General features: G+C 49.1%; 11 protein-coding genes across 11 annotated transcripts; 5 read left to right on the top strand and 6 right to left on the bottom strand.

The window, feature by feature from the left end:
- Positions 1-134: 134 nt before the first annotated feature.
- Positions 135-2,284, bottom strand: BU24DRAFT_421259 (subtilisin-like protein). The gene is made up of 4 exons (XM_033527685.1): positions 1,915-2,284; positions 1,643-1,859; positions 1,086-1,594; positions 135-1,015 (listed from the first exon to the last, which is right to left on the bottom strand). Exons 1-4 carry the CDS (start codon positions 2,206-2,208, stop codon positions 554-556), a joined length of 1,482 nt encoding a protein of 493 aa, XP_033386605.1. The 5' UTR covers positions 2,209-2,284; the 3' UTR covers positions 135-553.
- Positions 2,285-3,030: 746 nt separating this feature from the next.
- On the top strand, positions 3,031-3,532 carry BU24DRAFT_421258 (uncharacterized protein). The gene has a single exon (XM_033527684.1). It carries the CDS (start codon positions 3,071-3,073, stop codon positions 3,263-3,265), a length of 195 nt encoding a protein of 64 aa, XP_033386604.1. The 5' UTR covers positions 3,031-3,070; the 3' UTR covers positions 3,266-3,532.
- Positions 3,533-3,606: 74 nt separating this feature from the next.
- Positions 3,607-4,091, bottom strand: BU24DRAFT_167845 (uncharacterized protein). The gene has a single exon (XM_033521462.1). It carries the CDS (start codon positions 3,915-3,917, stop codon positions 3,669-3,671), a length of 249 nt encoding a protein of 82 aa, XP_033386603.1. The 5' UTR covers positions 3,918-4,091; the 3' UTR covers positions 3,607-3,668.
- A 416-nt stretch (positions 4,092-4,507) lies between these two features.
- BU24DRAFT_167832 (uncharacterized protein) lies at positions 4,508-5,595 on the top strand. Its single transcript, XM_033521461.1, has 3 exons — positions 4,508-4,939; positions 4,999-5,262; positions 5,315-5,595. Exons 1-3 carry the CDS (start codon positions 4,634-4,636, stop codon positions 5,456-5,458), a joined length of 714 nt encoding a protein of 237 aa, XP_033386602.1. The 5' UTR covers positions 4,508-4,633; the 3' UTR covers positions 5,459-5,595.
- An 83-nt stretch (positions 5,596-5,678) lies between these two features.
- BU24DRAFT_479663 (uncharacterized protein) lies at positions 5,679-8,365 on the bottom strand (the record flags this gene model as incomplete). Its single annotated transcript, XM_033533088.1, has 4 exons — positions 5,679-5,719; positions 5,762-5,881; positions 5,926-7,678; positions 8,255-8,365. The coding sequence occupies 4 exons, from the start codon at positions 8,363-8,365 to the stop codon at positions 5,679-5,681; spliced, it is 2,025 nt and encodes a 674-aa protein (XP_033386601.1).
- Positions 8,366-9,437: 1,072 nt separating this feature from the next.
- Positions 9,438-10,024, top strand: BU24DRAFT_421257 (uncharacterized protein). The gene has a single exon (XM_033527683.1). It carries the CDS (start codon positions 9,688-9,690, stop codon positions 9,919-9,921), a length of 234 nt encoding a protein of 77 aa, XP_033386600.1. The 5' UTR covers positions 9,438-9,687; the 3' UTR covers positions 9,922-10,024.
- A 369-nt stretch (positions 10,025-10,393) lies between these two features.
- BU24DRAFT_421256 (HSP20-like chaperone) lies at positions 10,394-11,442 on the top strand. The gene has a single exon (XM_033527682.1). It carries the CDS (start codon positions 10,522-10,524, stop codon positions 11,401-11,403), a length of 882 nt encoding a protein of 293 aa, XP_033386599.1. The 5' UTR covers positions 10,394-10,521; the 3' UTR covers positions 11,404-11,442.
- Positions 11,443-11,542: 100 nt separating this feature from the next.
- BU24DRAFT_167778 (uncharacterized protein) lies at positions 11,543-13,053 on the bottom strand. The gene is made up of 4 exons (XM_033521460.1): positions 12,976-13,053; positions 12,384-12,923; positions 12,131-12,328; positions 11,543-12,079 (listed from the first exon to the last, which is right to left on the bottom strand). Exons 2-4 carry the CDS (start codon positions 12,725-12,727, stop codon positions 11,683-11,685), a joined length of 939 nt encoding a protein of 312 aa, XP_033386598.1. The 5' UTR covers positions 12,728-12,923; positions 12,976-13,053; the 3' UTR covers positions 11,543-11,682.
- A 2,463-nt stretch (positions 13,054-15,516) lies between these two features.
- BU24DRAFT_343039 (aquaporin-like protein) lies at positions 15,517-16,328 on the top strand (the record flags this gene model as incomplete). Its single annotated transcript, XM_033523348.1, has 2 exons — positions 15,517-15,816; positions 15,864-16,328. 2 exons carry the CDS (start codon positions 15,517-15,519, stop codon positions 16,326-16,328), a joined length of 765 nt encoding a protein of 254 aa, XP_033386597.1.
- A 350-nt stretch (positions 16,329-16,678) lies between these two features.
- Positions 16,679-18,200, bottom strand: BU24DRAFT_491253 (uncharacterized protein). The gene is made up of 2 exons (XM_033533774.1): positions 17,197-18,200; positions 16,679-17,137 (listed from the first exon to the last, which is right to left on the bottom strand). The coding sequence occupies exons 1-2, from the start codon at positions 18,166-18,168 to the stop codon at positions 16,799-16,801; spliced, it is 1,311 nt and encodes a 436-aa protein (XP_033386596.1). The 5' UTR covers positions 18,169-18,200; the 3' UTR covers positions 16,679-16,798.
- A 1,602-nt stretch (positions 18,201-19,802) lies between these two features.
- Positions 19,803-21,431, bottom strand: BU24DRAFT_344419 (uncharacterized protein; the record flags this gene model as incomplete). The annotated part of the gene is made up of 1 exon (XM_033523401.1): positions 19,803-21,431. A coding segment is annotated over one exon (1,629 nt), but the record flags the coding sequence as incomplete, so codon positions are not given.
- Between the last annotated feature and the right edge of the window lie 123 nt (positions 21,432-21,554).

The following is a 21,554-nucleotide window of genomic DNA, read 5'->3' as shown; positions in this document are numbered from 1 at the left end:
ACTATCCTAGAATAACTTCATTGGACGCAATGCAGAAATGTTTAGACCAAGCAACCCACACACAGGATTTGCGCCAATCTAAGATGTGTGGGTACTGCGATTAGAAATATGACCGACCTAGAACAGAACAAATCACTGTCACAACTTTATTAGTGAAAGCCACATTGTTAGTTTTAATGTAATCACATTGTCAAAACTGTCCCTCGAATCCACCCACTGGTGGACTCCAGGGCAAGATGCATAACGAAGGACGATGATATCCTTCACTACACCTGGTATCTAACAGAAGATGCTAGAAAATACTAAAGGTGTACCGTCTATGTTGTCCGCAGAATTGTTCAATAATTAAAACATACATACATTGCTGCGCCACAAATGGTGCAACATGAGAAGATAAAATGTGCACACCTCATTCAGTGGACGAATACAAAGTAGAATTTGTTCAACGACCACGAGATTTCCCTGCGGAGGCTCCATACCAGGGCCGGATGATATACATGGCTGACAAGTCATATAAAAGGAAACATTGGCTATGTATTTGCTACGGGCGACTCTAACGAACCCTGTAGGAGTTGTAGTTATAGGTTGGATATCCGTTGGATGGGTTAGATGGGTTGGACGGGTATCCTGAAGAGGGGTAGCCTGAGGTCGGGTATGGGACGATGGTGGTGGGCACGCTGGTGGGAACACCGGTTCCAGCGCTGACGGGCACGCCGGTGGAAATTCCGGTAGGAGAGATTCCGGTGGAAGTTGGGAAGTATCCAGTGCCAGTAGGACCAGCAGGTTGAGTGGAATTTACGGACTGGGTGGGGGTGCCTGGAGCGGGAGCTCCGTAGCCGTTGAAAGCCAATGCATTGATGGTGTTTCCGGGGAGTCCAGTGACGATGTTCTTGGTGGCGAGTTCGGAAAGACGGGCGCTCAAGGCAGCAACGCTCCTCTGACCTTCAAGGGACAAGAGGTAAAGGGCGATACCAGCTACGTGTGGTGCAGCCATAGAGGTACCAGACATGGTGTTCTTAATTACGGACAAAGGTTAGCAAATGATGCAATGTCGGGCATAACGACCAAGCTGAAATAAGACTTACAGTGCCGCCGTTGTTCCAGAGAGAGACGATATCAGTGCCCGGAGCAAAGATATCAACATAGGAACCATAGTTGCTGTACCAAGCAATCTTGTCGCTTGAGTCAGTTGCTCCGACAGTGTAGACGGAGGACTCAGAAGCAGGTGAAGACTCAGAGGCATCAACACCGCTGTTTCCAGCCGCGACAGACATGAAGAGACCAGATCGAACAGCATCGGCAGCCGCGGCATTGACAGCATCGGATTGTCCACCTCCGAGAGACAAGTTCGCAACAGATCCCTTGGGGCATGCACCAGTGCGGGTCAGTCGATCATTTGCCGCGAATTGGATGCCTGCAATCACAGCAGAGTTAGGTCCCTTTCCGGTGGCATTGAAGACCTTGACGGCGAAAAGGTGGGAGTTCTTAGCAACACCATACGTCTTGGATCCAATGGTTCCGGCGACGTGGGTACCGTGACCATGTCCATCCTCATCATTGCCATCGTTGGCATAGTTTGCGAGGAATTCGGCACCTGCATGATTTAGCTACAATTACTTCAATGATGTAGGATATGACTTACGGCCCTCAAAGTCGGGGTGCTGGGTGTAGACACCAGTGTCGAGGACGTAAGCGCATGTGCCCTCTCCTGAGCTCTCGTCATACACGTATGAAGTGCTACCACGTTGGACGTGGGAGATACGTGCCAAACCCCAGGGGGCAGAGGGCTGGGTGACAACATCACGACGCTGAACATCAACATCGATGCTCATGATGCAATCCTTCTCGATGTAATCGATCTATGCGCAACGTTAGACTTGGCGCTGCAGTTCGACTGTGGGCGAGATTACTTACCCCTGGAAGGCCGGTAACGTAGGGGAGAACATCATCTGGGATCTCGGCCGCGAAGCCTCTGTAGGAGCCAAAATCGTACACGTGCTCGGCCTTCTTGCTAGGAAGAAGCTTTACAGCTTCGTTGATGACATCGCTCCTCGCATCGTTCTTCAACTTGATGATATACCGGTTGGGGATCACCTGACCCTTGGGAGGAGTGATAACTGGGGCACTTGAAGGTCGTGGTGGGGCGGAGCAAGCAAGGGGCGCGGCGAGCGTCAATGGCAGAGCCGCAAGCAGATATTGAAAAAGCATGATTAAAAGAAAAATATTATTAAATGAGTGACTGGAAAAGTTTTGGTTTGTAACGAGTGTGATCGCACAGCGTGCGCAACAAGCAGAACGAGTGAATACTTGGGAGCTGTGTTTTGATTAGCACATGGCTAGCGATAGAGGCTTATAAGTGTGATTCACAGGGGCTGACAAAGTATCAGCCGACGCGTGTTAGTATGGCTTTTGCCTACGCCATAGACGGGACGCTACTATAGGACCATCGCCGTTATCTACTTGTGGTCTTGTAGTCTACACAATAGAGACTCATCGCTGGACACAAATGCCTCTCTCCCCATACCCGGAAATGCCCAACCATGGCGGATTTTCGGAGATGTCCAAGTAGTTCAACATCATGAGAACCACCATGAGGCGCTTCCGGTTCTAAAGGGAAACCTTTTCTTGCCAGAGCATCGCGTTGCTTGGCTCTGGATCGTGAACAGATTGTGGCTTGACCCTTGAGAAGCGTTGCAATTATAGAAGGTGGAGCCCCTGAGCAGATTGAGATTAGGTCCACATCCGTTTTCTCGTGTATTTATGCACACTTTGGCGCCTCATCACCACCATTTTGAGTTAAGGCCAACCTCATGGCGATGGGGAGGTCCTCCGATTGGCTCGAGGCTGAGTTGTATGCGAATTGGGCTACTGTATCGAGATTTTCTTGTTTTGATTTCCCCTGACTTCTGCATGGTGTTGAGCGCCCCGGGCTCCGACCGCGCAACGTCTCTGCACAGCCTGGGCTATGACTACAAACGTATTAGCCATGCTGGGGAAGCTGTTATGTTCATATAACAACGGTTTGCATATGCGAGAACGAATCTCGAGAAACAGGAACCCTACACAGTAAATGCGAAAAGTCCACAGTAGAAAGAGGCTACGTAGTAGTGTGAGAGGTGGCTCGGTCAAAGTTCGCTTCCACACGGCCAATTCGGTGCTACTAGCGCAAGGGATAGACCACTCGCTGGCTCAAGGCCATCTTGACCTAATTTTTGCGGTTGAGAACGTGGTGTGCAAATACACCTTGTTGCCGGTTCCGATTTAGAAGATAAGAGAGGGGTTTCCAAGCTTTAGGCGATGGAGATCAGTATCTTCAATCATTCATAGCTACTCTCTACCCCAGAGTTGGCATTTCTATAATTATCTCAAGAACGGATCAGCCAAAGAACGAACCTGCTTCACCAGGACCGATTGACAGGTCCACGGAACATTGCCAGTAACTACATTCGAACAAGCAGAGCATAGTGTCTACTATCTAATGGAAGAACCCACATTAATCTTGTACGTCGCCTTGAACCCTTGAGCAGGCCGATGTAACCGAATACATTCGCATCCGGTGCTGCCAGTCTTACTTTAGCATCATCATCTTCCGACGCTTGTTGAGCTGCGTGACGCACTACAACATGATAATCAAATGGTTTGTTGTAGCTACAAATTATCTAGTATTTCTAGTAAAGCAGTGCTACATGCTCGTCATTAGCCTTGCGATCAATCTTTTCTCTAGCTGTGACGACTAAATATAATCGGCCACGGCGGCGCAATCGCAACCAGAAAAAAAAACTCAAAAATGATTCCAATGCCACCGAAGCGTTTATCGACATTGTTAACATATAAAATGGCATCGATAGCAACAGAACATTCGACCGGAATTGTGAACGCTCAGCAGAACTTGGCGGATCTCCAGCCCGTTGCCCCATGATCCGGCAGTAATCCCATGTCTCAATCGATGCGGCTTGCCCTACCAGTCGCTCTGGTCTTCACAGTGTTGTGTGGCTAATAAATGAACACCATGCATCCCATTACCTGTCCACATAATGTGTTGTATCTTAGTGAGCCCAGGCACTCTTCGACTTCTTCTTCACGGCATGCATGTCTGGAAGAATTTCACTTGTTACCGATTGTTAAAATGTATTCAGGACCAATCCCAGGAGAAGGTAAGTCCATGAGTTGAAAAAAAATGTGGGGCAGCATTGGAAGCCTGTAACACCAACAAGTCGCTCTGATACTGAGCCTACCTGCAAGTAATTCTTGTACAAGTACGGAGTAAATTTCCTATGAACAATAGGCGGGCAAGTATAACAACGCCAAGTTGCTCCAATCAGGATAAATTTGTATTCCTTCTGTTAATCCCTGAAACATAGAGGGCTCATTTCCGCCCATGTCAAAGAATCCATCTCAGGTTAGGGAGCGGTTGGCCTTATTAGGTGGAACATGGTAGGATGGTGGCAGTGTATTTCGGGTGATATCAGCAAGGCTGAATGCATGCCTGCTCATGTAGTACAAAACCACAGCGCAGGAAACCCGAATAAACGTCTGACAGTTGCTTGTTTCCCGTCCTCATTATCCTCTGTCCTTCGACGAAATATTTCACCCATTCACGAAACCTCCGCGACGCGACTATCATAGCAACAATATGGGGTACGAACGCATCCTCTCGTTTACGCTAGTGCCGACCATTTTGCTTCTAGTCCTCTCATTCGTCTCGACAATCCTCACAACGACATACTGGATCTTCGGTGATTGGGTTCTACCACGATACTTCCTCGAAGGCAAAGATGTTCCTGGAAAGCCGGAATTAAACGAATCTCTCATTGAATATGTCACCCCTGCCACCGATGCAACAGTCGCAACTGCTGCGATCGGTATCTTCGCTGGCGTTGTGTGCGTTTTGGGATATACCAAGCTGAGAAAAGGCAATATGGATCTCGAACTCAACAAGGTGGGTGACGGATCCTGTCATAATTCCACCCAGTCAATGCTGATTGACCTCTGTTCTAGCCGCGACGTAGATTTTGGGTAGCCTTCGTTCAGTTCTGGGCTGGCGGCGTGGCCGTCTCTGCCCTTGCCACGATCATTGTACACTACACAACTAAGGGAGACGATCAATTCGGATGTACTTCGTACAAAGATGCCACAGGCGGAAAGGTCTACGAGTGCACAAGAGAAATGGGTGCTTGCAATGTGCTGCCGGAGTGGCGCAACCAGGCCACGGAGAAATCAGACATCAAAACGTGGGCTATTCCCGTAACCTGCCAAATGATTGTGAGTTTCTTGGAGATATTGTGGATGACCGCATATTGACTAATGCGCAAAGACTGCGACTAAATGGATGCAACTCATTATCATGCTCGATGCTATCGTTATCATCGCGATGTTCAGCGTTCAAGCAAGGCTTAGATCCAAGTCGAGATACGGCAGGCTTGCTGGGAAAGAAAGCATCGGGATGGACCCCCGATGAACTTGAGATAAATAATCTTGTGCTCGGTGGCAAGGTCATAGAGGACCATGAATGTTATAAGATACCCAAATCCACGTGTGAATGTGGTTCGTTAGATTTACAGCGAATGCGAATCAACAAAAGTTTCCAACCCACCTCCCTAGTTTCCCAGATGACTGCCACCGCCTCCTCCAGGATGACCAAAAGAGATTGAAAAATAATATGGAATTGGCCGGTATATTTATTTACGATTCTCGTCCGCCCAGCCCTCATTCGCAACGACTGTATAGTGTTTCATCGCTCGCCACTGGTATTGAATCTCACTGGACCCGTGGGAGGCTCCTGGAATCCGTTTGCTTCCAGCGCCCAGTCTGGTTTCGCTTGACATGGAACACATCCAGGCCAATAATAGTCCGGTGTGCGGCCGCTCACGGGATTGCGATACTGCCACCACATAATTTGGATATCCGGCCACTGTATGTACTGACCACTACCACCTCTGAAGGTTGCTTCTCTTTCTCCAATATCAGCGATGGTAATGTCCGGGGGATAGTTCTTGGTCCACCCTGCACCGCCAGGGTTTGGCTCGCTGCTATTCCTTGGTTTCGCGTCCGACCAGCCTCCCTCCCAAGACGCTGACTGCCAATAGAATTCATCGATCGTTACACTCCACAGTCGCCATTTGCCGTCTTCCAGAACCATTTGGTCGTGATATATTGCGCCATTGAAACTCCCCGCTCTCGTGGTCGAAGTCGAAGGTTGGAGCAATCTCGCCCTCAGGGTAGCTGAACGGCCATCTTCGGAAACAAGTACCACTGGTTGTGGACGCCAGTGAAATGAGATGCTTGATCTCAGTGCAGACCTGTTCGTACCATACGAGGTATAGCATGCTTTGGTGATGCGCTCTGGAGTGATGAAAAATCCGGCGAATGGTGATGCTTTGTGGCCACGCTTTGCGAAAAGGTCGCCCATTAGTCCGCATTGAAGGTCATCCAGGAGATATCCGTACGCGTGGGATTGGTTCTCGGCTCCATCGAACCCGGCTGAGCGAGCGAGACGACGATTAAGCTCATCTAAGCTGGTCTCCGTATCATTGATATTCGCACTGTTTGGGTTATTGTGGCTAGATCTATTTAAAAATGGTGGCACATGGGTGTTGTGAGGATTTATACCACCATCGCCCCATCCTTTGTAGTAGTCTGCGACAACAAGTGGCGTAATATCGATCGTTTGTACCTTCCACAGACCATCTTCTTTGATGAGATGATTGCGAAAAACGTTGAACTCCCATGAAGCTGTCCTGTTCTTCGCATCTCCAACCATGGCAATCTCGACCCCGCGAGCAATGGCTTTCTTGCCACTGAGGTCTACCTCGACAATCATATCGAAAATTGGGTGGTCGTTATTAATCCCTTGTACCAATCCCTCTGGCCCCATACGCTCCAGAGCTGTACGAGCACCTGCGAGTCCGGTGAAAATTGTTGTATCTGCCCCACGGTGTATCTGAACTGTGGTGTTCGTGGTGTGCAGCTCCACTACATCCGTCCACATGCGTCGATCCACGTAATATCCATGAGCATGCATTAGATTTCGAACGCTATCCTCATCATTCAAACGGCCAATTCGTTTTTCAAGATCCGCAATACTATGGTTGGTCATTGGAGCTTCACCCACTGGCTTTGGAATGGGGATGCCAGATCCCTCCGGTGTGAAATGGTAAGGAACAATCGGTAAGCCACCGCCAACGTTTCGCCAACCTCCAACATAAGGCCCGGCGTACATGGCGTAGTAATTCAGAAGAGAGAGTTTCCAACCTTGGTCAGTCTGAATGTACTCATTTTCGTATATACCACCTTGAATACGCGTTGCGCCTTGCCCGTCGCCCTGGAAGCGCAAGCCGTTCCAGCGAGCTTTGGCTGTATGTCCATCAACGGATAAGCTCACAACTGGATTTTCTGCTATGAGTGTATCCAGAGAACCAGGATTCAGGCCGTTCATCTGGCCAGAATCGGCGTGCAGCCAGCTTGCAATAGCAGGTACTCCATTCGCCGTTGAATTGCCCCATCGCAACGTTCCGTTAGGCGCGAAGAGCGTCGCCATGTCATCGTAACGTCCGAATTGCGCGAGTTGCGAGTATGTTCTTTGTACATTCTTGATCGCTCGAATTGACTCTACACGTTCCAGATCCCGAGCGAGCTCGTTGAGCGTGCCGTTGGCAAGGACGGTGGCCAAACATATCGCCTCAGCGCATACTGTACTCCACCAGATGCGCATTGCAAACTTCAAGTTTCTGGCGCGACTTTTCGAGCTGAAATGAACGTTGGGGAGTTTACTGGTAACTTGCGATTATTGCAGATCATACCAATATCCGGAACCAAGATTATCTTATACCTTTGTACGTACATCAGCTTCAAGTAATCTACATGTGCACAATGAATTAACATGCAACTGCCGATGCTGGGTTTACCAGATCCGGAAATGCAATTTGCATGACGATCATTTATTTCACGCGAAAGCCACAACCACTTAGAGTTTGCGACTGCAAGCCTTACAATAAGAATAGCCAAGTTGCCTATTGATTAATTATGAGGGGTCAAATATTACAAATGAACCAAGATCTCTAGGCGCCGCGAGGTGGCATTTGCGATCTTTTCTACAATCTTTTCTACAATCTGTGAAGCTTTATTGCGCAAGTACTGCCTGCACGAATGCTGGAACACGGTACTTCCACCTAGGGGGTTGAATAAGATTCAAGGACTCTCAATCCCATAGACAGCGTGTGAACTCTAACCACTTTATCTCGCTCTGGAGAAACACTGATGGAGTGTTAGTAAGGAATAGAAGAAAAATCCAATTATCCGCGCCAGACTTCGGGCAATGGGATGCAGTCGATTTCCCACATTCAGCTAGCCCAATCAAAGAAGACATTTCACACCTTGGGCTTCTAATAGCAAAGCAAAATTCCTTGTGGAGAAGGCAACTAACTTATCTAGACACCTTCCCATGCCACAGGGACTCTTACACAAGAATGTTAACGTTCCTCATAACACTGTGGCACACTGTGCGGGGTGCAAGGTCAACCATCCCTTGCGTTGTGTTATCGCAGACAAATATATGTTTGCTGAGCAATGATTGTTGATGACAACCCTTCTCACCTCACTAGAAAATCAAAATGATTGGGAGTCCCAAAACAAGCCCATATAGGGCGGAGAAGATATATAAGATCGATCCCGACGCCGACACAGTCATCGTTCTTCAAAACGCCAATGCTCCAATTGCTGTATGGGACGAGAACCAAGACGGCAATAACGGGAGGAAGACAACACATGCCAGTGTTCACAACGGAAGCGACAGTAGAGATATCGAGGAAGATTTCGCGTATGCAGAAGATGCACACAGTAACTTTTATGGTGAAAATTTCGAGATTGTTGTAGGCTCCGATGGCAATAATTCAGTGCAGGCTATGGCTCCAAATGAGATGAAACAAGTCGAAGGCAAGAGCCTTTCAAAAGAGAAGCCAACAAGATCGTATCTACAAGACGGCATTACACAGCGTTTTGAGGGCGGCATTCATTATTACGTTTCCTCTCGGCATTTGAAAATAGTATCGCCCAAATTCGAGGCGCAGCTTTCAGGTGGGAGGTGGGCAGAGGCGGTTCGCAATAATCTCGATGATCGCTTCTACATCACGGCTGAGGAATGGGACGAAATCGCACTACTTACACTTCTCGACGCTCTCCATCTTCAAAATGGCCATGCTCAGCCAGAGATGTCGCTGGAGCTGCTCTGTCACCTAGCCATTTTAGTCGACTATTACCAGTGTGCAAAGGCTATCCAAGTTTACTCAAAGTCATGGATTGATAGTGTCAAGAAAACGCACGAAATTCCAACTATTTGCGACCGAGATTTGGTTTTGTGGTTATGTGTAGCATGGGTATTCGATGACCCAGCCATCTTCCACAAGGTCACAAAGGCTGCAATCCGATACAGCGTAGGACCTTTCTCTTCTCTCGAACTCCCAATATCAGTTCAAGTTGAAAGTATGTAAACACAGAGCGTCTTCACTCCGTACAATATGTTGACAAAAGCAAGATGCCATAAACACCAGGCGGAAGAAAGCAATTGAAAGACTGGCCAGAGAGTGTTTCAAGCTGCTTGACAAGTATCGCTCCGAAGTGTACGAGTGTCGGATCGCTCCCAGCGCAAGTTTTGAATGCGGATCCATACTCTGTGGGGCTCTTATGAGGGGCATGGGAACTCTCGGTATGCTTTCAGGGACAAAGGTCCTCGAGGGCATGTCTTTGTCAGAAGCATACAAGAAGGTCAAGACATTGAAGTCACCTTCATGGCAGGACTCACCCAGTGCGTACCATCGTCGGTCAAGAGAACCGCACGCATGCAATTTATCAGATGGCCTCGCAATTGCTGCGAAAAAGTTGAGCTCCGATGTCCAGGGATTAGAACTTCGCGAGATGAGGCCTTGACACAATTACAGGGTACCTTTCGGAAGAGCTTGAAAGACCGGATATGATGAACACGAGATGTGAGACTTAGACCTAAATCCAAGATGATTATCATGAATTTCTCTCTATCAGCCTGTTATTTCCGATAATACCGATAAAACTGGACTAGGTCGAGTTGAGATGGGTGAATGGCCTGATCACATGATATCGGTGTTGCATTGGGCCGATGTCCCCAATTACTCATCCACCGTATACGGACTAGCGCGATCTGACAATCTCCACAAGCTTCCAGGATGTTCCCGCGAGTTCCCGTCGCTTGTCGCCTCTTCTGACAAACAACGCGAACCATCCACTGCCATCTCCATCTTTCCAGCATTCTCCACAGCTTATGAGATCTACGATTCCTAATCAGTGGCCACGCATGCGAACTGTTGCCTTGTCACCCTTCAAGATGTCTATAAATGCTCGACCCAGGGCCTTCCTAAAGTCCATCATCAGTTTCAAAGAACAACTTCTCTACTCTTGAGCTCCATCCAGCATTCTCAAAACAACTTTCAAGTTACAACACTTGCAACTATAACTTCTTTTATACACAACCACACCACAACTCCAAATCAAGCAATGGCATTCTTCCTTACTCCGCGCTTTGCGCCCGCTTACCAACAGCAAGCCTGCAGCCCATTCAACTTCTGCGCACCAGTGCAACGTCCTTCATATCGCCGCGTCGTCTCTCGGCCAGCATTCCCATCCTTTGCGCCTTTCTTGAGTCAGGTCGATGATCTTCTCACTGAGCTTGACCGCGAGGCTCGTCGGGCACAGCATCAGCAACGCCAGCAACGGAAGCGTGCATTCCGAGCTCGCTTTGATGTCCGCGAGAATCAGGAAGGCTACGAAGTTCAGGGCGACATCCCCGGCTTTGAGCAGGAGCACATCTCCATTGAAGTTACGGATGAGCACACCTTAAAGATCACTGGAAACACTGAGACCACCAAGACTTCGGAACAACCCGCAGCACCAGAGCAAGCTCCCACGGAGCCGCAACAGTCCACTGAGGCTGAGAAGACAAAGGATGCCGAGATGGATGGAGTCACTCTGAATGAGCCCGAGACGGTGGAAAGCGACACCTCATCCCAGAAGTCATACCAGGCAACCGTTGAAGACGACTTCGAAGATCTAGGTGCTGAGACCTCATCCACAATCTCCGAACATTACACGCCTACCGAAGACAAGACGCCCAAGGAGCCCAAGGGCAAGGAGAAGGCTGTTGAAACGACAGACAATGCAGAGGCAACAGTTCAGCCTGTAGCGCAACCCCAGAGTCCAACTGAGTCTCAGGACAGAGAGTTGGTGAAGGAAAGGAACCATGGTTCTTTCGAGCGGACTTTCCGCTTCCCGGAGCGTATCGATGCCGGCAACGTCCGTGCTGCCTTGAGGAACGGAGTGTTGTCTATCACTGTGCCCAAGGCACCTGCCCCAACGATCAGACAGATCACCATCCAATAGTGGGAAAGTGGATCATAATTACATATAATAATGTTTGGCATTTCTTAGCATATAATAGCAATTTGCGTAATGCTCAATGAGATTGTACGATTAGATTTTGAATTAAACAAGACCAAATTTCATCACCCATAAAACTATGATCTGATCGACTTTGATATGACTTGAATCGTGATGTGTGACATGATAGAACATTCATTTAGCCCCGTTCGTGATAAACCAATGAAAAACATGTGTCTACCTTCTCGTTGAAATCTCTCACATTCGTTTAATGTGAAATTTTTAATATTCATCCCTCCTCATTCCACGAATAGGTTGAGTTGCATTGTTCTGCAGCGACGCGAAGAAGTTCCCAATCGCCTGCTGAATCGTCGAAAAGAGCTGGCCGACCTGAGGTGTGGACAAGGAGCTCAATCCCGCAGTACCGTTAAATAGAGAAGCATGCACCCACGGAGGCAGGAAGCTCAGTGGTGAAGTATTGTTGAAGAAAGCCGCAGGCGACCATGGAGGAGGGGATCCAACGACACCAGGAGGGGGACCTGGCAACCACGGTGGTGGACCAGTGACGCCTGGGGGAGGTCCGCCAGCGACTGGATTGGGGGCAAATGGTGGGAGACCATATGGCGGCGGAAGTCCCACGCCCGGGAACTGTCCAGGATACCACGGAGGGATTGCGTCACTAATGACAGATTAGACACTGAAATATTCGATGAGTTTACGTCGATCTCACGCTGCAGCGACATCGCGACTCATCGCGCCAACGACCTCTGAGGAGTCAATGTCGGCGACTTGTGCTGAGCCAGTTCCATTCAATTTAAGAACCTGAGCGGCATCGATGAGGATTCCACCGTGGATCTCATCTGGCTCTGAAGCCTCTGCGACGCTCTTCGCACGACTGGCATAGTCTGCTAGTGTTTTTCCGCTAGTCCTAGAGGCGGTTAATTTCTTCAATAACACATATTTGAGAAGTTGAGATCACGTACGGGGTGTTGAAGCCTCCGACCATGCCAACCTGGCAATGCCTTCCAACACTGCAATAGTAGTATATGGGATCGGGAGAAACGATTCTGGTAACAAATCGGAGTCTTCCCTTGTCGGTGTCCGGGAACTCGCCAGAATAGAAGCCATTTGGCTTAGGCTGGCATGGGCTGTCGAACGTTCCTTCGACGATGTTATGGAAGCTTTCAAGCTGGAAGACAATAATGTCACCAACTTTTGGATTAAGCGCAGGAGGAGTGAATGTATCTGCTCCCTTGGTTCCAACACGAATGGTATGGATAGCGGCTGAGGTAAGGGACGCAAATGGCAGCAACGAGACGAACTTCATCTTGATAAATTTGAGATCGATGGCACGTCCTACCTTCGAGGACAATCCGATGGAAAAGGAAATGAATGTGAGCGCACTCAAACTATTATATTACAAGACCAGCTGCATCGCTACAGGGGCCATTGCAGATGAGGACAGGTCCACATCTACAAGCATTTCAATCCGCGTCATTCAGATTTACCCCTGGTTGGTGACACTATGGACACATCAGTCTGTCCTATCACATATCGAATGAGCAGCATACTCACATTCCAGATATCGGGCAATTGCTTTGTTTGAATCTCTGACAGGTTTTCACCCCTCTGTCGTACGTGGCCAGCTCTTGTCGCCCCTTTTTGCGGTGTGAACCAGGAGCGAAATTCTCGATTATATAGACAACTGTTTCCAAGTCGTATCCTCATGGCTGAATCTTTCATTGTGAGCAGGTTTGAGCATGTTTGGTGCAGAAATATCGTCTGGAGATTTTTGAGAAACCAATAAAATACCCAGTATCACGGTCCGTCAGGTGCAAAACCCAGAGCTTGAGACGATCGCTTTTGGTATTGTGCTGATACATTCCTCGTTTTGTCCACATCATGGCATGAGATCCCGAAGGAATGCACGCGGCAATGACGCGGATGAAGCAGCGGGCGGTTCATTTGACAAGCACGTGAGTTTTAAGATTCTAACCTAAGAGTACGATAAATGTCTTAATATGTTGAGTGATACGATATTTGCACTTGGTTTTATTTATTCAGCATATCAGTCAGTGACAGATGGCAGTCATATGTTAAGGGAGGAGAGGTTTGCTTGACACAACTTACCCTTACAGACCCCTGGCTACATTGTCCACGTTCGTGCCGCATGAAATCCCGCAATCCGCAGATACTAAGCTGGCATATGCCTACATCTTCAACGGCAACGGCGCTCGCGTTGGTCCCCACATCAATACGATGTGGCGGGCGGGGTATGTGTAACCAAGCTGCAGTGAGCTATGTTCTTCACACGTGTGGAGCTCGAATCTATCTGAAGATCGGGGTATCTTTCGACTCAGAAGAAAACGGCATATGATGTTTTTATTTCTCATGAGTAATATCTACTTCCCTTTAGCAGTTCGTTCTTCTTGAAAGAAAGGGTGTCCCTTTTTTCATCACTGACATCAGATGTTCATTTACCTCCCTTGCAGCATTGTTCACCATATTCATTAACAGCAGTAACACACACATGACTTGCAAACCTTCTTTCTGGGATCATTTGTTCCGGCTGTTCCCGCAAGATCAGCATGCATCTCACTGCACTGGCCGTGTATGTTTCTCCTGATGCGGTTAGCAGAGGTGATGGTGGCGGTCTTACTCGAATCGCACGTAGACTGTGCTGTCACTGAGACAATCCAGACGACATAACGGAGATACGACCTGCTCTACGTTGCTCTCACATACTGATCTTTTCCACTTTCATTTGGAGGATATCGTGGAAGATTGAGCTGGGACATTGTCAAAGAGGCAACCCACCCTTCATGGCTGCATTGAGGGTCTTTCCTGACCGCAAACAATGCTTCTAGACCGTCAAAATCTTCCGATGCTTTCCATTACTTCAGTCAAGGGGCCTAGAAGTGTTGTACTGTAGCACTACGTTCTGGAAATAGATCTGCACGGCGGCGAACTTGCCAAAGAATACAAGGATGGTGAAATGGGCGGGATCGACCGATTGAATTTATGGAGAGAAGTATGCGGTTGCTGCGCGAAAATGCTTTTGCATCTGGACCCTGTTCATGCTATCACTTCTTAGCTGTGAAGGCCATCTGTCTCCAGGTGAATAAAGCAAAAGATCGGCAAGAGTGATTGATGAAGTGACTCTCCAGGGCTGCCTCTTGCGTAATATTTATGATCTTGAGATTCTCCCCGACTGGGCGGATATTTGAAATCTGTCTGTTTTGCGCTGATACGGAAGGGGTTCTGTGTCTGCGACCGTACTGTGTAATACCTTCGCGCAGGGATCAATGGTTCGATTCTACATTGCAGATTCAGAAACCCAACCACTTGACGAACAATACTGCAGATTCAAGCATGAGACGTCTTTAGACCGCATGTTTGTGGTTCCGATGTAATGGTACAGGGAAACTTTACCTTATCAGGCATCTCGATCTGACCAATAGTAGTATCTTGCCCACAGCCTTGCTGCAACCATGAGAGACTTAGACAGCAAGGCATCAAAGGATTCTTTCGGCTGTGGCACAGTATCAAAGCACCGCGATGTGAGAATTCTTCATCGTCTGAAGACCTTCGAATTATGTGTGGTGATACAATTATGAACGGCTGCCAATTGAGTTGCTTTGGCCAGTTTCCTAGACTGAAATGAAGGCCTACCGAACCTCATCTTCGGGAAAATGAGTTCATACGGCATGAGCAACCAAAGTACTGGACTAGTTCCAGCCCTTCACAAGTTTTCTCATGATGCACTGGTCGGGTTCTGGCCCAATCAGTACTCTGTCGTTCCGTGACACTGCCCTCAGAGAAAGCGAAATCTAGTTCGTGCTGCATTATCGGTAAGCCAGTTGCAGTAACTAGCTCTAAGACATTGAATGCAATTCTCGGTAGAAGCAAGGTAAGAATGGAGCCATGGTAATCCAGACTATCGTCACTTGTGTTGGAAGTGCTGGGTGCTTTAACCTCTGTGTCGCTATATAAACCACCACTCCTGCAAAGCTGTCCAGGTCCTAAACAACCATTCAATATTCAAGAAACACAAACTGTCGGCAGCACTTTTATACTCCTGCAGTTTCGCCAGGACTACTATTAGCCTTGATCACCATGTCTGAAAAGCGAGAGTCGATTGGCTTGCCACCTCCGTCAACCAATGGCGTCGAGCACACAAGACGTCCCGACTATGCTCGACAGGAGCTTACCGTATTTGTTGGCGAATTTATTGGAACATTTATGTTCCTATTCTTTGCCTTCACGGGAACTCAGATCGCCGCTGAGGCTCCTTCGGCGGACTCTACCCTACCCGATGCCGCCAAACTCTTGTACATCAACCTCTGTTTTGGCATCTCCCTTGCCGTAAACGTTGCGATATTCGCAGACGTGAGTGGTGGAATGTTTAATCCTGCGGTATGTTACTGAGTATCGCACAGGTCTCTCTTGATCTAATAATATAGGTCACCACGGGTTTGCTGATTGCTGGTGTAGTCCGCTGGCAGCGGGCTATCCACGCCATTCTTGCTCAACTTATCGCAGCAATTTGCGTTTCATTCGTAGTTTCCGCGCTTCTACCCGGCCCCTTACCGGTTGCAACCACGCTCGTCGATTCCATGTCAATTTCACGCGGTCTGTTCCTCGAAATGTTCATCACCGCACAACTCGTCCTCGCTGTTCTTTTTGTCCCTGCCAGTGCTGGCAAACCGTTCTACGTTGGTCTTGCACTTTTTATCGCTGAGATGGGAAGTGTATACTACACCGGAGGAAGCGTGAACCCTGCCAGGAGTTTCGGTCCCAGCGTTGTGGTTGGATTCAAGGGGTATCACTGGATATATTGGCTGGGCCCAGTGCTCGGCGCGGCTTTGGGTGCGAGTATCTTCATGTTGATTCCATTGATCAAAGGAAGGCGCTATGCTGCAGAATAAGGCTAGACGGAGTCAAGCTTCTTATAACTCTATTGAAGAGTTCACTTCCATCACATTAACTCTTCAAATTGGACACCTATCTATTCATGTTCCACTCCACTCCATTATTCTATGTTTTCTGGTTTTTTTCCTTTGTCCCCGTCAGTACTTCAATATCTTCCTGCGTTCAGCGTAATTAGTCTCTAAACAACATATGGCTCCCTTGCGATATGAATTCCAATCTTGATATTACCACACCCTTCAGAGGATTTGTAAAGAAGAAGCTTCATGTTCTAAACATCGATAGACGATATCATTATGAACTATTTTCACAGTATCAGAAGACTAGAACGAATTTCTGAGAAGGGTGCCAGGTGTTAACCCGATCGTCACACGACGTCTGTAAATGTAAGACTTCCCTATCGATGTCTGCTCATGGTACGAGTAAGGTAGTATGAAAATTGATTGATGCATTCAATTGAGTAACCTTCTTAGTGGGAATTCGTGAGGCCATTGGTCTGCTTATCTGCAGACCCATTGGTACGGTCGTTTGTGTGACCGTTGTCCGGGCCTCCAGCATGCTGGGAAAGACGACCAGTTGATTGGACACTGCCGGCATCCTTCTCTTGGGCATCATGTATTCCAACCTGTGGGACCTTCCACCCACTCTCAAGCCCGAATAGTGTCCCTCTCAATATGCCTTGGATTGTGAAACCCATATTGACAAGCCATATGATGACCAAAACAACAGCCAAAATGGTGGATATTACATTGAATGCTCTTGACCCCAATAATTTACCTAGCTGGATACAAGCGTTCGTGTAAACTCCCTGTAACACGTTAATCTTCCATGTGTTACAACCTCTTAGGACCAGGTTCCATTACTCACCATCGGGAATACCAATGACCAAACGGGCAATCCCCAACCCGATATCTCTTTGCGATTTGCCACCAGAACATGGGTGATCTGTCCCATGGCGAAGACGAACCAAAAGGTGCCTTGGCCCCAGAAAAGTAAGCCTGCGAAGATACTGGCATAGCCTATGGGGCCAGCTGCAGCCTCTGTAATCCATGTACCTTGGTCATACGCCGCAAATGAGCCCTTCATGACGACCGAACCAAGGATTTGTAATGCAAAGCTACCTTGTCCCCATGGCCCGCAGAGGATCATGTGTTGGTTGATTTTTATAGTTGTCGGCGCTGATCCAGTTAGAATGCGGGATAATGACAACGCGTCCATGGTCAATGCCAGCGGAAGCCCACAGCCAACGAAGAGGTACGAGACGATGATGACAGGCACTTGAAGGTCCGGACTGAGTTCCCCAAAATTGCAGATTGCACCTCCTCCCGCTGCACATGTCAAGGTCGAAATGATGGGGAGTTGCGTCGACGGAGGGAAGGTCGATATGTCCTGGAGTTCCAATGCCGCATAACAGTATGGAATGGCGGTAACGACTATGAGCGCGAACAGGGCGTTGATCCACCACATAACGTACGCGACCATGCCCCATTCTTTACCCCAAGTATCAGGTAGAGTAAGAACGATCATGATGAGAATAGTCGTAAATGTAATGACGGGGCTGGCCAGACAGGAGAGTTCCGCAGTCTGGGTCTTTAGAGCTTGTGCAGCTTCGGTGGGATAGAGAAACCAACGGATACCATAGATGAGCACCATAACACATAGCTCGACAATTGTCAGAACCCAAAGAATGGTCGAAATGATCCCCAGGCCACGGAACTGGTAGGCTAGGTTGTGGAGGATAATGGCTAGAATTCCCGTGCCTTGTGCGATCAGGAACCATTGTGTCGTAAAGTCTCGGATGGCGACGCGTATCCTCGAAGGACTCACGTTGGGAGCCATATTGAATTCTGTATAATTATATTATCGACATTTTGCGGTTTATTATCAAAATGGTTGTCCTGGAAAAGAGTTCTCGAGTTACTAGTATAGTGTGACGTAATATTGTTGCCGAGATGCCGTGGCATCCACCTTTTCCAACTATTGAACTTGCGAAATAGATGAGAATTGCGATTTGAGAGTTCTGCCCTTAATGTCTCTTGCGTCAGACAAGACAAGTCATAAGCCCTACAATCTAGCAGCAATCAAGCCCGTGGGACACTCTTTTGTCTTGACTATTTATATATGGGTCTACCTAGGATGCAGTATGCGTTTACATACGTTAGGAAAATGTGCAATCTATCCAATAAAGTAGCGTACATCGATGACCCCTACATCTCCTTGCTCTAGGGGTTGCCGGATTTGAGCTACCTATTAGGGTTTGATGAATAACTTAACCTCTGTGAAACGCTGCTGTAAATAGACTGATAATATTCTTCAGTATTCTAGAAGGGAAGCGTACGTCTCGGAGTTATTCGTACCTATACGGCACAGGAAAAGGAAATCTTGAGGCTCTGACTGGATACGACGACATAGTTACCAGAACGTGCTAGTTCAGGTGCATGAAGTTAATAAGCATCCGGCCCGGCGCGTACCTATCCTCTGACGACAGTTACGCGTAACATTATCACAGCGTGTACGAGCAGGATCCAGGTAGTCCCGATTCGATGAGAGAATGATGCGAAGACGAAAAGAATTTTATTTCTGACGACTTCGACAGCGTCGATACCAGGACGCAAGCCATGTAGAGCGCTTAGAGAAGCTAAGCTAAATATATACAAGAATGTGACATATCAAAACCAGTCATGTGTGGTAATGCACGCTCGATCTTAACCATCGAGATCTGAGCAGCTACTCATCTAGTATGTAGCTGCTGAAGGTGTGGGCCTGACTCTCGTCTCGAAAGAGCAAGGGGCCTCATTGGGGCGAGGGCCACCGCGCGGGCCGGTAGGGCGAGGTCGCAAGGTGGGACGAGGTCGCCGGGTTGGGCGAAGCCTGCCAGTGGGCCAAACGCCAGTGCCGGATGGGTACGGGTATCCGGAGCCGGAGCCAGAGGGAAGAGGATAGGGAGGCTCTTGTGCGGGCAGAGCAGTGGAAGATGGAGCAGCTTCACTGCTGGATGGCTTTTGGGAGAGAGGAGTTCCGGCAACGGGGGTGGATGAGCTAATCGTCACAGTGAGAGTCGCCGTGACCGAGACAGTGACCCGAGGCGCGCACTCTGATTCAGCTGGAGCCGAAGGGTATGGAGTTGATGGAGACGAAGCGGATGGTGCGGGAACTGATGGAGCGGGAGCTGACGGAGCAGGAGCTGACGGAGCAGAAGCTGACGGAGCAGGAGCTGATGGAGCAGGAGCAGAAGGGACAGGAGCAACTGAACCAGGGGCCGATGGGACGGGTGCAGGGGCAGCCGGGGACGATGAAGAAGGAATAGGAGCAATGCTCATGAATCCAGTCTCCGCCGAATAAGACGCAGCAGGAGATGAAGATACTGGCGCACTTGGAGCTGCTAGTGCACTGGTTGAGGGAGGAGTGATGGTAGCACCCGAAGTAACCATCTCAAAGGGCGGGAGATCATCGTCATTGGGAGGGCTGTTGACGGGGGCAACGGAAGTTGATGGCTGGGCTTCTACAGCAGAAGAAGGGCCGCTGGCGACGGGAAGAGCGGCGGAAGCCTCAGCCTCGACAGCAGAGGTTGGCTCCTGTGCGGGCTTGGATGTAGCAGGGGCGGCAGCAGCAGAGGTGGATGGTGCCGCAGATGAAGCAGCTGGGGCGGAAGAAGCTGGTGGAGCGGTACTTCCAGAACCATCCAAGTTCATGCAAGCAAAGCTGACAGACGACACACTCGCAGCATTACGGATAGGGCCGTCAAGACTCCATTCCATGTCGATGTATGGCCAGCAAATGCGGCCATCCTTCATGGTGACCATGTCACCCGCAACGGTAACATCCATAGCCTTGATGGGCTCTCCGACCTTCTTTCCATCGTTGACCAACTGGAAGTAAGAGCCGGTGAAAGCGCCCTTGCAGCCCATAGCAATGAAGTCACAAGTAGGGTTGGCGATCTCCTCCCAAGTGACGAGTGCGTTGCTCTTGTCGAAGGTGGCAACGTGTGCGTTAGAGCAATCGGCAGTACCTTGAGTGATCCAGTTGACCTGGGAGTCACCATCGGCGACAAGCTCGGAGGTAGCCTGCTCACCAACGAGAGTCTTCTTGTCGGACATCTGGGCAATAGCGACGTTGCGGTTGTTTGTTCGGTTAATGGCACGAGTAGAGCCTCCACCGAGCCACTCATTGGGGTAGAGGTCCTTAGCGCCGCGAGAGACCCAGGTGAAGATGTAAGAGTCGCTTTCCTGGAATCGGGCAAGGCCGCTGTAAGAACCACCCATACCTCCCATGGGCTCACCACTTCCACCGTTGGTGACGTTCTCGTTGGAGATCTTAACGCCGTTCATACTCTGGGTGGCAGTGTTCAACCAGATAGCACCCTGATCTTCGGAACAGATACTAGCAAAAGGAGCAGAGTCGGCAGCCTCAAAGGCGATACCAGTGTTGTGAGAGCAACCCCAGGTGGAGCTGGCTCCGGCAATCTGCTGGATCTTACCGTCGTTTCCAACGTATTGGATGGCATCACCGAAATGACCAGCGGCAGCCCCAGAGTAGGCAGTGACGACGAAGTAAGCACCATAGATACCAGCTGCCTCAGAATAGGCGAGATCACCATTGACATCAGGGGAAGCATGAAGGCCAGCGGACTCGTGAACGCCTGGGCCGCCGAGGAAAGTCTTGAAGGTCTGCTTGCCGGAGGTGTACCGGTACAGAACAGGAACGGGCATGTTATCAGTGGGAGCATTTGCGGTACCAGCAGGCAGAGCTTCGTTAGTCAATAAAGCGAAACCATCGTTGTGAGCAACGAGACCAGCAGCCTCCTTTCCGCCCGTAACGGTCGTAGCCGTTCCGACGGAAGCGAAGGTTGAAGGATCAACTTGCTGGATATGTACGTTGGTTCCGCTAGCATCGAGGTATGCTAGATATGCGGATTTGCCATCGGGCGAAACGGCAAAGGGAGTACGGCGATGATGAGGATAGCCAGTCCAGTAAGATTCCTTGACAGGGTTAAAGGAGGCCGAAAGCTTGAGAACGTTGGCATGTTTTTCGAGAGAGCTGTCGCTAAAAGCCGCGGTCACTGCGCCCACGAGGCAGGAAAGAAAGAGGGTCGATGGCAACATGATGCGATCGGGTCAGGTGATAGTGCTTTAAAGAATGACTGTTTGAACGAGCGAATAAGGAACGAGTGAATGTAAAAACGAATGACCAGCGACTCGCGCCAAGAAAGAAAGTGTATGTGAAGA

Source organism: Aaosphaeria arxii (assembly GCF_010015735.1).
Source record: "Aaosphaeria arxii CBS 175.79 unplaced genomic scaffold BU24scaffold_3, whole genome shotgun sequence".
In the NCBI taxonomy this organism is placed as follows: domain Eukaryota; kingdom Fungi; phylum Ascomycota; class Dothideomycetes; order Pleosporales; genus Aaosphaeria; species Aaosphaeria arxii.
Note: the sequence above shows the minus strand (reverse complement) of the source record. Positions and strands in the feature narration are given on the sequence as shown.